The following is a 13,164-nucleotide window of genomic DNA, read 5'->3' as shown; positions in this document are numbered from 1 at the left end:
TTCAAATAAATCCAAAACAACCGACATTATTTTATTTTGAAAATTACAAAAAAACAGATTTTTCGCTTAAATTTCGAGAACCGGTAGATCTTTTCTGGGTTTTCTTTCTTGTAAATTTAATCGACTACCCATATGTTGCCTTATTATAAAGATATTATGATTTTTAACAAAAAAAATCCAAATTTTCAAAAATTTTTGGTGTTTCTGGGATCGAAATATACAATCCCTAAAAATATTTGCACTTACTTAAGACTCACCCTGTATTGTGTTTTGATGATCTTTTAAGCAATTTGTGGCTAAATTATTTGAAATTTTAGTGTCTCTTTTCAAATTAAAAATGAAATTTCCCATCTGTCAAATATAAAAGAACCCACAAAATTTTGTTATTTTGATGAAATTTTTGAACTCCCTGTGGAATATATTAAAAAATCAAGGAATTTGAAAATAATTTTATGATTTAGGTCCATGTTTTTTCGATAATTTATTTTTTGGTTTATCTGGATAGCTTTATTTTTTTTTGGAGATATTCGCTTTTGAAGAAAACACTAACATTTTTTCGTATTTTTTATATTTTTTCATTCCGAAGGTTTTAAATAAAAACTACTTTTAGTAATAAAAAATATATTATTTTTGTAAAAACACTGAGTAAAAAAATTACGAAACTTTAATAATTACACTGTCTCCAGAACTCAATACAAGATCATTGTCGGTTAACCTGGAACAAAAACAATATTCAATTTTAATTTTTTATCAACTCCTATAAAAAATAAACCTCCTGTATATATTTAACTTACCCTTGAGCGTATGCCAAGTTCACACTTGGTATAACAACGGTATAATTCTGGTTCAAACTAACAGTCAAAGCTTTGTTTCCAGTATTGAAGTACAGCCTGTATATACTTCGGTCTGGATCATCCATAACCTTCTCCACTTCCAACAAAGCATCATTTTGCGAACTGGTGATCAAGATATAACTCGAATTATACGCGCTCAGTGACGCTTTCAGCTGAACCAAGCCAGTGTAGACGTGATAATGGCTCCTGCTAGCCAATTTTTCGTTCTGCAAGTTTGTTACCAAGTATTTCGAGCTGACTGGAAGCCATGTTGGCGCCCCGTCATTAAACCCAGCGTTGGTGGAGTTGTCCCACTGGAACGGAGTTCTTCCGAAGTCCCTCGTGGTTTCGTTGAAAGTTGTGCAGTTCTTTATCGCACTGGGGTCTTGACCTTGGGCACAAGTGACCTCACCGTTCTCTTGACCGATTTCTTCAGCCATGTAGGTGACGGTCACTCCGTCCAGGAAGGTGATGAGCATGTTGTAGGCGTCTACTCGGGACTGGCCCACTTTTGAGGCCACTCTTTGGTTGTCGTGGTTTCCGGTCTATAAAAACATTGATTAAAGTTCAAAAATTAATTCAATCAAAATTATTTTGGAATGAGTTTCAGATATAGGCTTGTAATTAATAAATGAGTGGAATTTTTGGAAAACTTTTGTAATTTTCTGTGTTGAATAATTAGGAGTCTATTACTTTTTTCCTTTGCAATAAGATTCGAAAACAATTTATTTTATATGTAGGCTGGGAAATTAAAAAATATATTTTGGCGGACAAAATTATCATGGTTTTTCAAATACGTTAATCAACCAACAATAAAAATATCAGTTCAATGTCAACTTTGTCCGTCAAAACTAATCATTCAGTTGGACACAATTTCGCAGAATCACACACAAAGTTGTCGATTTCATTAGACTACAAATGAATGAGAAAGACCCAACCGATTTAAATTTTTTTTTCGTAGAGGAAAAATGGGGCAGAAAATTAAGCAAGACTGAAAGTTACACAAGTATTTCAATAGTATATCACATATTTGTTGGCAAGTCAGAGCCTAATCTGCAATAGTATGAATCAAATTTTGGAATACATTTGATCAAAACCATCAAAATGTTTTTCAAACTAATTTGCTATATGTGTTTTTATTAGACAATTCATTTTGTTTGTGGCCCTAAAAATATAATGTAAGTCATTTATTTTTGCTATCATTTAAGTACCTATTTATATTTACTCCATTTACAAAATTTTGGGCGTATTACGTTGGTCTTGTTTTATTATAATAAACGATGTTTAAATATTTGACTTATAATTAAAATCTTTAAAAATAATAAATAATATTTACACATGTTCGGCTTTAATTTTATTTAATAATTGTATAAATTATACTGTTAAATCTTATTTTTTACACATCACAACGATACTTGTTATTAGTATTGTTGAATTTGTGTAAAAAATAAGATTTAATAATCAAATTTAATTATATATTTTAGAGTAGAATACAATAAATACGCTCATTTAAAAAGCCCTACTCAATAGATGGCGCCACTTCTGTAGCACCATTTTTCAGTATGGCAGAGTCCATTCTCTTTCTAGCTAGGTATATTCTTTGGAATACACTAATTTATAGAGGATTCTTACCAGCCAATTAAATGTGTAGATTGAGGGAAGGTTTTGATACCAAACGGTGATGTCTGATAGGAGGTCAGCAGCTGTGGTATTCTCGTTGACACCCAAGAAATAGAAGTTAAAGGTGAAATGAGCACCTAAGACTGTACCGTTTTCGTTACCGTAGTATTTTACTAGATTTTCCATATCACTGGAGCATTCCGTCATAAACATTCTAAGGAAAATATAGAAAATACATCTTTAAAACAATCCATAGCTGACAAAAATGCAAATCTACAATCTACTTTTAACTCACTCTGTATAAACTATTTAATATAATGCATTTTAATTCATGGTATAACCAATACGTATATTGATATTTTATCTATAAAAATAATTCTTAAAATGTGCTCTACCATTACCCTGCTGTTTTCTAAAGAATGATTTCTAGAGAATGATTCTTTGAGTAAAAATCTCAAATAAAATCCTGCTACAACGCTTTTTTGAAACATTTTCTTTGAAACACTGGTGCACTCTGTATATGTATAGTGCTTTGATATTAATTTTTCAATTAAATTATTTTAAAAAAAACTTATTTAGAGTAACGTAGTAAACAAAAAGTACAAAATTTATCTGGCAATTATCGTAAAACAAACTACATAATTATTTAATCGAATATTTTGTTATGTAAAAGTATACATTTCAATGTAATACCACCTGATAAAATTTGAAGTATTGTGATAATAATGTTTATTTAATATAATTCCATGTCGGAGAACAACATAGATTCTATTGGCACTTTTTTATACAGGGTAAGTCTGAAATAAGTGTTAATATTTTTAGGACTGGTGGGTCTCGATAAAATAAGCTTATTTTCTCTTTACCGTTTTTCAAATAAGTCCAAAATAACCAAAGATATTTAAACTCGGGAGACAGAATGATCCATTCATAAAACGCTCTAAAGCTTCATCACATACTGGTTTGCGAAAATCAACGAGTGCAAGAGAGAATGAATAGAGAAGGAAATAGGGGTATCTGCTCGATGGCAACAATGTAGTTGTGTACAAAGATTAGACGTTTGAGATTAATTTCCAGTGGCGTGCCGATCGACCGACAGTATTTTAAGGAAATTAAAATAATTGTTTAATAAATTAATATAAACTAATAATTAAACTTACATCTTACATATTTGTCGCATTGTAAAAAAAATAAGTTGAGGGAGGATAGCGAAATAAAATAAAAACCGACATAATTTTTTATTAAAAGATGGCTTTTCACATAAGAATAACGATTAAAAAATTAATAAGCGTTTTTTACTTTATTTTATTAAATAAAATATCAACTTTTAGGTGTATTAGTAAATGCAGTTTCAATATCTTGTTCCAAACCTTGTTCGTATCCGGCGAATGAGATTCCCTCTATTAGGAATAACAAAATAAAATAGTTATTTTAACCTAATAACACAATATTTTACCAAAAACCAATATTTGTAGAGTTCACATATTTTTGATAAAAACTTTATTATTATATATATGAATAAAATTTAAAATGTGCCTTATAATTTTTATTAGTTCACAATTGTTCATTAATGAGGAAATAAGAAGTAAGAAAATTCAACATTTTTTATTTACCTTAACTTTCATTTTAGGGATGTTTCAAACACAGTAAATCAGAACTGAAAATATAAGATGTATATTATACCGTATGATCGAATAAAAACGGCGTCAGCGATGGCTATGAAATAAAGATCGCTGTCAAAATTCCATCTTTGGTACACCCCAATGGTTTGTCAAACCCAAGTAGGTACCTAGATTAGATTTATTCTTATAAGAAAGTACGGTTTTTTCGAAAATTGATGTTGTTTATAAATTACAGGCGGTTTATAGAACTTAAATTTAATTTTTAACATTCAATACCCTTTCTTAAAAGGGAAACAGAAATTGTTATTAACTTATTGGTAATTAGTATGTACCATGTATCTTTTTCCTACAAATAATTTAATTAATAAATATATAATTTAAAAAACATAATAAATATATGATTTAAAAAATAAACCTAAAAATATAATTTAGCGATCTGCTATTTTTTATGTCTAGATACGCCTCTGATCTACAGAGAATATGATATAGTAATATACCTAACCCTACTTATTTGTATTTACCGGTGAAAAATTAAATTTGGATTTAAATGATACACTCTCTTGTACACAATACATGAATGCACCATATTTTCAAATTAATGTCCACAGAAGTCCGCAAAATAACGCAAAAATACTATAATACTGCAAATAAAGAATATGGAACTTGATCGGCTGCATAGCAACATCGCAAAAGGAGAATCTAGGATTTTCCATTCATCCTCGAAATAAGTTGTACTACGCCGGCATATTTCTAAAACTGACGTTGCCAAACTGCTTTTTGTTATTAAAAGAAACACGACCATGATATTTTTATTCCATTATAAAATTTAAAATAGTAAAGCAGTTAAGCATTAAATGAAAAAATTGACGTTAGCAAATTAATGTAGTTGATATATTACAAAAATATAACGAAATTATTTATTACTTAATAAATGGTTGTGGTATTTAATCGAATATTAATACCAATATACAGGTAAATCTGGCAAATGTTTTCGATGTAAGAGAGATGGGAAAATAAGGATAGAATAATGGCTGATGAAGGAGAAAGGTAAACAATTGTATCTCTTGAGTTTAAATATCTTTGAAAATAACCAGTTATTCAAGTTTGAAATTAAAAAAACTGCATCAATTTTTTTTATTATTCTATGGTGGTCTATCGCTATAATCCGAATATCCATTTCTTATGCCGGGTCCAGACCAAGCAGACAAACAAACGACAAGACAGAAACATTAATGTTTTACGAAAAAATTGCGACAAATCCAAAACATTTCTGCGACATTTTTGTTTTGTTTCAAAATTCTGAGACTTTTCAATGTCCCGTCTCGAGTCGGTAAAACTCAAAAGTGTCTATGTTTTGTTCGTATATTTTACGACAAGTTGTCGGCGCAGTGTGGATGGCGTGTGCTGCCAACAGTAGGAGACCAGTGATATCATACATGGATAATAAAATTCATTCGCAACAACTAAATTTTTACTTTGTTGTACTTTTGTCCTTGCGGTGTGGACAATTTGTCTTAAGTTTGTCTTGTCAAAATTCCCCATTTTTTGTCGCAAATTTGTCTTGTTTTTGTCTCAAAATCGTGTTTACTTTTTATCGCCTTATTTTCAACTGCTTAGACGTGTGCCAACATATTGGCCAATGCACTGGCCAACGCATTGGCCGACGTATATTGGCCAATGTGTAGAATGGCCGTAAGTTATAAAAATAAAGATAATAGAACGTCAACATATCAGTTACCTACCTGGTGTCACCTCCTACAGTATTGGTGTAATTGTCAAGATGAGCTCTCCAACTGTAGACCAGCTCGAATGTTTCTGGTTGTTCTTTGGTGTAGATATGATTGAGGTAGTTGTAATTCGTGTCGTCCACTCCAGAATCAGCGATAATGGGTTCGTCTCTCAAAAGTTCATCCTCGTAAACATACGGAACAGCGTCAACTCTGAAACCATCGACGCCAAGATCCAACCAGTAGGTCAGTACGTCCTTAAAAGAAAGTTTTAGTAAATAAAATAAAATCGCTGATAAAAATACTAAGCATAATAAGATGTAAAAATGTCTATACCATCTAGACCCTTAAATGTTCGAATTAAAGAAAATAAAAATTATTTAAGAAAGGGAGAATTTCACAAATCTAAGATTTGTCAGCATTCATGGGACACAGGGCACAGAATACATTTTAATAAAGCCAAAATTATAATGAAAGACGCGATAGCCTCCAAAAGAAAATTAATAGAGGTTTTTTTAATACAATCTAATAAAAATAAATGTATTTTATATCTACAGATGCATGAGCATCTGTAGATGTTAGTAATGTATGGCAATCATTTCTTTGATTTTAAAGAACATAACATAAATAAACATAACATAAAATTAAAAATAATTATACAGAAAGTTTGGGACTTTTTGGTTTTACCTTATTAAGTAATTGTTATCAGGTAGTAATTATTAATTTTGAAGTTTAACTTGATATAATGTCATTTTAACAGAACGTCAACGGTTTTTGTAGACGTATCTGTTTTAAAAAACTAAAGTGTTCTCCAATAGTTGAATTTAAATATTTTAAATAGTTTTTTTTCTTTATTCTTTGTATTTCTTTTGCTTCCAACGACGGAAAGAGATAAACTTGTTCATTAGACAAATTTGTATATCTGTAAACCTAATTGCTGACAAGTAGTTTCCGTTTGGGTTAACGCAGCAGTGTTTATAAAAAATAACTATTTTATTTTGTAGATTTTCTTGCAGTGGCGAAATACCCATATAGGATTTTTTGGAGCCATAATAAGATGTTCTTATCTTCTACAGTATGTCCCCGGATTGTCTTTATAAGAGGAAAAACTTTTTTGTTATTGACATTTTGATAAAAATGCATCTTCATAAAAATTTTTGCGTCTCGATCTATTTCAGGAAACGTGGAACGTGGAAACAAACAAAAAATTTTTTATAACACGGGCTTATATTTATCGTACTTTTTTGTGAAATAGCACGAAGTAATCAAGGTCAAACGTTGTGGAGGTTAAAAAAACTTAAAGAAATAAAAACCTTAAAGAAAAGAATCATTGGCCGATTAATTTATTTCTCTAAATAGAAAATTATTAAAATATTTGAGGATCAAATAAATTAAGCATTACCTTCATTTCTTGTTGCACTCTTTCACTGCGGTAGTTTAGATCGGGTTGCTGAATGGAAAATTGATGGAAGTAGTACTGTTGTCGTTGTTCGTTCCATTCCCAGCCAGAAAATGACCATAGACTAAGCTAAAAAAGATGACGAGATCGTATAAAAAGTACTATTATTTTTATCTACTAGAAAATAAAACAACTTACCCAGTTATTAGGTGGTTGTCTCACACCATCATCATCAACATATCCATCATTCCACAAATAATAATCTTCATACCCTTCCTCCCTTGCAACAGACTTGTTAAACCATTCATGCAGGTTGCTCGTATGGTTAGGAACAAAATCCAAAATCAGCTTCAATCCATTCTTATGAGCAGCCTCCAAAAGCTCTTTAAAATCGCTCAGATTCCCATATTCCGGTGCGATAGCCCTGTAGTCGCTGATATCATACCCAGCATCCACCATGGGTGACTGGTAGATAGGCGAGAGCCATATGGCATCGACTCCCAGTTCAACAAAGTAGTCAATCTTTGAGATAATACCTTGTAAGTCACCGATGCCATCGTTGTCGCTGTCCTTGAACGATCTGGGGTAAATTTGGTATATAACCGAGCTTTTCCACCAATCGGGGCCCGTCTTGGTTGCCTGGTAATTGTATACCAAGACGCTGAGGACCAGGAAGCTAAGGCTCACAAGGACCTTCATTTTGACGACTGATTTCTTGTCATGGAAATGCGCGAGTATTTATACCGGAACTATAAACTTATCTATTTGATTGAAATTCCGTTTGGCAAATAGAAAAATGATGTAGATACAATGAATATCTACAGATTTTTTTTACTGTTTATTAAATTGAGATAATTGGATGAATTGCTTTGGGTATTATTAAACAAACATATTAAATTCACGGTGAAGTGGTTTTTGATTTGTTCATCTTAATGTATCTATGTTGTTTATACTGTGTGAATATATATTTTATTTGAACAAACGTAACAGGTGATAAAATAAGTGGATTTGATCCTAAAAATTTTATAAATTCGTTTTAAGATAAGAGAGAAAAATCTGAATTAGCAAAACGATTTCCTTATTCGTTAAATTAGAAAATTATTAAATTATTGCCCAATTTTGTATCACATTATTAAATTGTTATTATTACTAAATATAAAAACGTATATTATAAATAAAACGTCATCTAAATGTAAAGACTGTTCAATCATCGTTAACCATTTCGTCATCATTAGTTGTCAATTTTAAGAGTCTATTACGCTGTACTTTCGGGTTGCCCTCAGGGGTCGGGTAAAGCGGGTGTGTGGCCGAAGGAAATATATAATATATTTCAGAAATCTGCCTAAGGCTTAGCCCGATCCTGTCGTGTTAATCCACACCTAAAATTCCAACCACAAGTGCTTTGATTAAGGCTTGATTAAGGTTTGCAGAGCTTCAGCAATTGTCAAAGCACTGTAATCAAAAAACTTCAATCTATTTCCGTATTAACGGAATTTTAAATTATTTCTTTATTTTCGAGAAAATTTGGTCCAAACATAAGGAATATTTTGTTAATGTTTGACACTACGCATATGGTATAATCCTTTATCTTTAATTTCGTTCTTCAATTGTGTAAAAATTCCTAGCCAGTTTTACATAAAACGTTAAATGCCGAACGCTTATTTTGTTACTTTTTCGGACTAGTGAAATGGACTCTTAAGGTGAGTCTTTAACAAAAAACTGGACTCGATTGACAATAACCGTCAATTTATATATAGGTCGGTCATCTATACTATAGTAACCCAGCAACAAACGAAGTTCCTACCAGCAGCGTTAATGCAAATAGGCCAGAAGGGTAATGAATGCAACATTTGTGTCGTTTTAAAATGGGTGATACATAATTATAATATTGTCGTTGGTCAAAATTAGAAAAAATATCATCTGCAACACGTCGGAAAACATCATGGAACATGTGTAACTCATGTCATTAAAAATGCCATTCGTTACGCAAAATAGTCTGTTTTAACTAGTTGAATATATAAAGATTTCACAATCAAAGTATGCAACATTTTACGATATGGTAACTGCTTATAAAACTTCTGGATGACTTTTCCAGGCTTATATACACTCAATTTCCTTAAAAGTAAGGGAAAGTAAATGATTCATCAGTAATTGTGTACGTCGAGAAAATGGAAGAATACGTATACCAGCCTTAAGTGCGGATTCTTGTAAAATTTAACAATGAAAATGGAGGATGGTTGATTGATCGCCATCAGCACGTTAGAAAAAAGGAAAATACCGTACATTTATTTCAATTTACGTGAAATACTTTTCTTTAAAAAGTATTCAATTTTTTAATTATTTTTATCAAACTACTATTTCTAATATTAGTGCAAATATTTTTAGTGCTTGTAGATCTCGATAAAATAAACATATTTTCTTTTTACCGTTTTTTAAATAAGTTTTTCTAATTTTAATATATTACCGATGTTGTAACGTTTTTAAGATGTCAGTATATGTGGGTATATGGGGTAAAAGTTTGTTTTTGTTGGATTATTATTAAGGTAACCTTCGCTAAAGTTGGCAAAAGTTTTTTTAACTACAAATAAAAATGAAGTGTATCAACTTAAAAACAATTTGAAATTTTCAGGGCTTTTCAACAATTTTTACTTGTTAATTACATTTTCTCAGATGAATAATTAGGAATACATATTAGGTCATTTAAGGAAGTGGCAATGTTGTATCACTTTTAATGCCATAACCATTGTAATATCAGAGATTAAGAAATTAGACCGTCGAAAAATTTGCGGTGAACAAGCACTTCTAAAAGGTTTTCGAAAAATATTTTTTTTGCAAGGAAATTTAAAAGAAAATGCATGATTTTCAACATCTTTTTTTTCGAAAAAAAACTCATAGACGTGTTACTGGGGTCGAAATATACCACATCTGAAAATATTTGCACTTTATTTGAGTCTCACCCTGTATATGCAATATAATATTCGTTGTTAATAATTGTAGATTGTATGTGAGGGGGAAAACTCCGCGACCTTATAGATCCATTGTGTACCCCTTTCTTGAGTTACTCATGATACAGTCTCAAGAATTTAACAAAAGCAAGTATCTGAGACGGTTTTATAGAGGTTAGTTCTCCATCTCCAACATCGTTGTCGTCTCGTCGCAATCAATTAATGAAGTTTTTCAATCTACTGAAGTGTTCATTGTGGAGACAGTGTCCTATTAAAAATAAAAACCGTGTGACAATCCAAAGATTGTTCTTACTTTAATCAAGGAAAATCTTTGATTTTCTCGGTCGTAAGTTCTGAGATTTTTTTTCGAGGCTCTTAGACCTTTAAAGAACTCTCATTCGTTACGATTGGGTCTCTAAATTTTGCAGATGATTTAAGAAATTTGCCTACTTTAGTGTCACTCCTCCGTAAGACGTCTCATTCAAAAGTTAAGACTCTCCAATTAAATGTCGAGCACATCCTTTTTAGGATTAGTATCATCCTTGTATATGAATTTTTAAAGTAGCTCAACCTAAGACGTTTATGGATGTAAAGCACCAGATGGCGGGGCGTATTTCACGGTCTTTTACTACAGAAAAACATTTTTTGTTACTCTGAATTTTGAAGCGACGAATAAAAACAGAGAAAATAAAAATCGATAATTTTCGGACTGTGCCAATTGGTTACTAATCGCCCAGATACTTTTTGTCTATTAGATATGGTATAAAACCTGGTAATTATACAATTCGACCATTGTAAATACCCGACAAATTCCGCAAGGCCGACGAGGCCGATGCTTTTCACTGATAAGAAAAAAAATGTTTGTTTAGATCATTTTCGAGATATTTTTTCTTTCTGAATGCACATTTTTAAAGTATTTTATATTCTTTGTCCGCTTGATCTATTATACTGGTTGCACGTATCGAAGTTCTGTTTCTTCTAGTTTTAAAAAATGTTCTTATTTCTTTGTAGTTGTAGTGGTTGAAGTGTAAAATTAGATTAATTTTATTAAGTATAATTATAATGTTTAGTGTAGAATACCAGAAATAGTTTAGTAGTGTTTTTATAGTTTATTATTTTGTAGTTATAAGTAGTAGGTGAAGGGATAATTTGGTTATTTTTTCTTTTTGTTTGATTAATTAGTAAGTTTGATAATTTTTTCAGTGTAGAATACAAGAAGTAGTTGTGTAGTTTTTTTATAAGAGATTATATTAGTTTATTTTGTAGATGAGTAGTAGGTGAAGTGAAGGTATTTGGGTATTTTTTCTTTTTGTTTTTCTTCTAATTGTAGTAATTCTATTAAGTATTGTGATAGATACACTATATCTTCCTTCAACTTCGTTGAAAACTGCGTTATCATATAATTTTGGTTTTCTGGTAGTAGAATCGAAAAAAAATCTGATCAAATTTATTTTAAATTAAATTAATCAAGTCTTATTAATCAAATTAATCTAGTCAAATAATAATAGTTAGTTTCTAAATACTATACAGTGTGAGTTTCCTACGATGTTCTCTGTGGGTATCTCGGAAACTACTGGAGATAGTGAGTCGGTTAAATGGGGAAAGAATTGCAGTTTTGTGGAGTCATAAATATGCGCCTTTCGGATTTTTCGGAGAAGTTCAAGGCTTACTAGATATTTCGAAAAAAACAAATTTTGGCTATTTTAAAACTTGTCTCTAATTCCATTATAATCTACCGTATGATCGAATAAAAACGGCGTCAACGATGGCTATGAAATGAAGATCGCTGTCATTTTATATGTAAATATGTATGTCATATGGGAAATATCATCGATCGTCATTTCATAGCCATCGCTGGCGCCGTTTTTATTCGATCATACGGTATTTTAGACAAAAAGTTTTCAGATAAAAGTTGTAGATAATCACATACCTAATGAGTTTGTGTTTCCTGTTTTTTTTTCTAAAGCCTGTCATTTTTGACATATGACACAAACATTATGTTTTTTTTAAACGGTTGTTGATTATATATAGTTGGCCATGACTTCATAAAAAGCGCCATTTTTTTACGCTTTTCAGCGATATAGGTATAATATGTTTTTTTCGAAAAATTACAAGTTATAGCCAATTCTTTTCTTTCTTGACTAATTTCCATACCAATAATACCATGCCAATTAGTTGGCATCAAAAATGTAAAAAGTGTTATGTTTTCAAAAAAAAATATCGTAAAATTCGTAAAACACTCAATTTAGAATAAAATAATCTAAGAATGAAATGATTCTTTTATAAACCTGCATTAAATCAAATTAAAATAGGTATGCAACTTTTTTTTAAATATTAATCAACAGCAATTAGGCATTATCATAAATTATTATAAATAATGTACCAACATATCGAAATAATAATTTCTTTGTTAATACGGTTTAGAATTCTAAACCGTATTAAATAACAGGCAAAAATAATTTACAATTTACAATAAAATAAAAGTTTCGTTTAAATTTCTTAATCATCTGATCACTATTAAAGTTTGCAGAAACCCGAGCTATATTATTACATTACTCTGAGGAAAATAACGAAAATAATCGATATTTTTGACTCCGCCCCGAAAGGTTCACGATTTGCCCTCCAGTTGGCAGCACATTTTGTCTAGTCGGTTGGGCAACTTTAAGAATATATAAACAAGGGTATCACTCTTTAACATAAAATTGTCATAAATGAATTTCTTTGTAATCGATCACAGTTAATCTCTTCAAAATATTTATTGAAAAAATCCTTAAATTATTTTAAGTACTTAAGATAGTAGGTAGCTGATATTTGCTTTTATGTGGCTTTGGAAAAATACGGTATAGATATGGATTTTAATTTTTGATAGATAACATATTTGTGATTATATAAAATAATTATTTAATGTTATTATTCTAGAAGTTTTTGAATTTTTAAGTCCGTTACTTTTATGCCTAAACGGTAAAATGACGAAAATTAATACTTTTGTGCCGTTTGAAAAAAAATCCTTTTGATCTAAGC

The 13,164-nt window shown here is 30.6% G+C and overlaps 2 protein-coding genes across 3 annotated transcripts in view; one reads left to right on the top strand and one right to left on the bottom strand.

Moving 5' to 3' along the window:
• LOC115888243 (LIM domain only protein 3-like) overlaps nt 1-13,164 on the top strand; it is a 109,633-nt gene that overhangs the window by 40,565 nt on the left and 55,904 nt on the right. The window lies entirely within an intron of this gene.
• LOC115888241 (maltase 2-like) lies at nt 616-7,930 on the bottom strand. Its single transcript, XM_030907900.1, has 6 exons — nt 7,397-7,930; nt 7,202-7,327; nt 5,815-6,056; nt 2,466-2,667; nt 795-1,378; nt 616-715 (listed from the first exon to the last, which is right to left on the bottom strand). Exons 1-6 carry the CDS (start codon nt 7,895-7,897, stop codon nt 655-657), a joined length of 1,716 nt encoding a protein of 571 aa, XP_030763760.1. The 5' UTR covers nt 7,898-7,930; the 3' UTR covers nt 616-654.

This window comes from Sitophilus oryzae, unplaced genomic scaffold, assembly GCF_002938485.1.
Source record: "Sitophilus oryzae breed Bouriz unplaced genomic scaffold, Soryzae_2.0 scaffold_690_pilon_pilon, whole genome shotgun sequence".
Taxonomy (NCBI): domain Eukaryota; kingdom Metazoa; phylum Arthropoda; class Insecta; order Coleoptera; family Curculionidae; genus Sitophilus; species Sitophilus oryzae.
The sequence above is the reverse complement of the archived record's forward strand: the minus strand, read 5'-3'. Positions and strand labels throughout refer to the sequence as shown.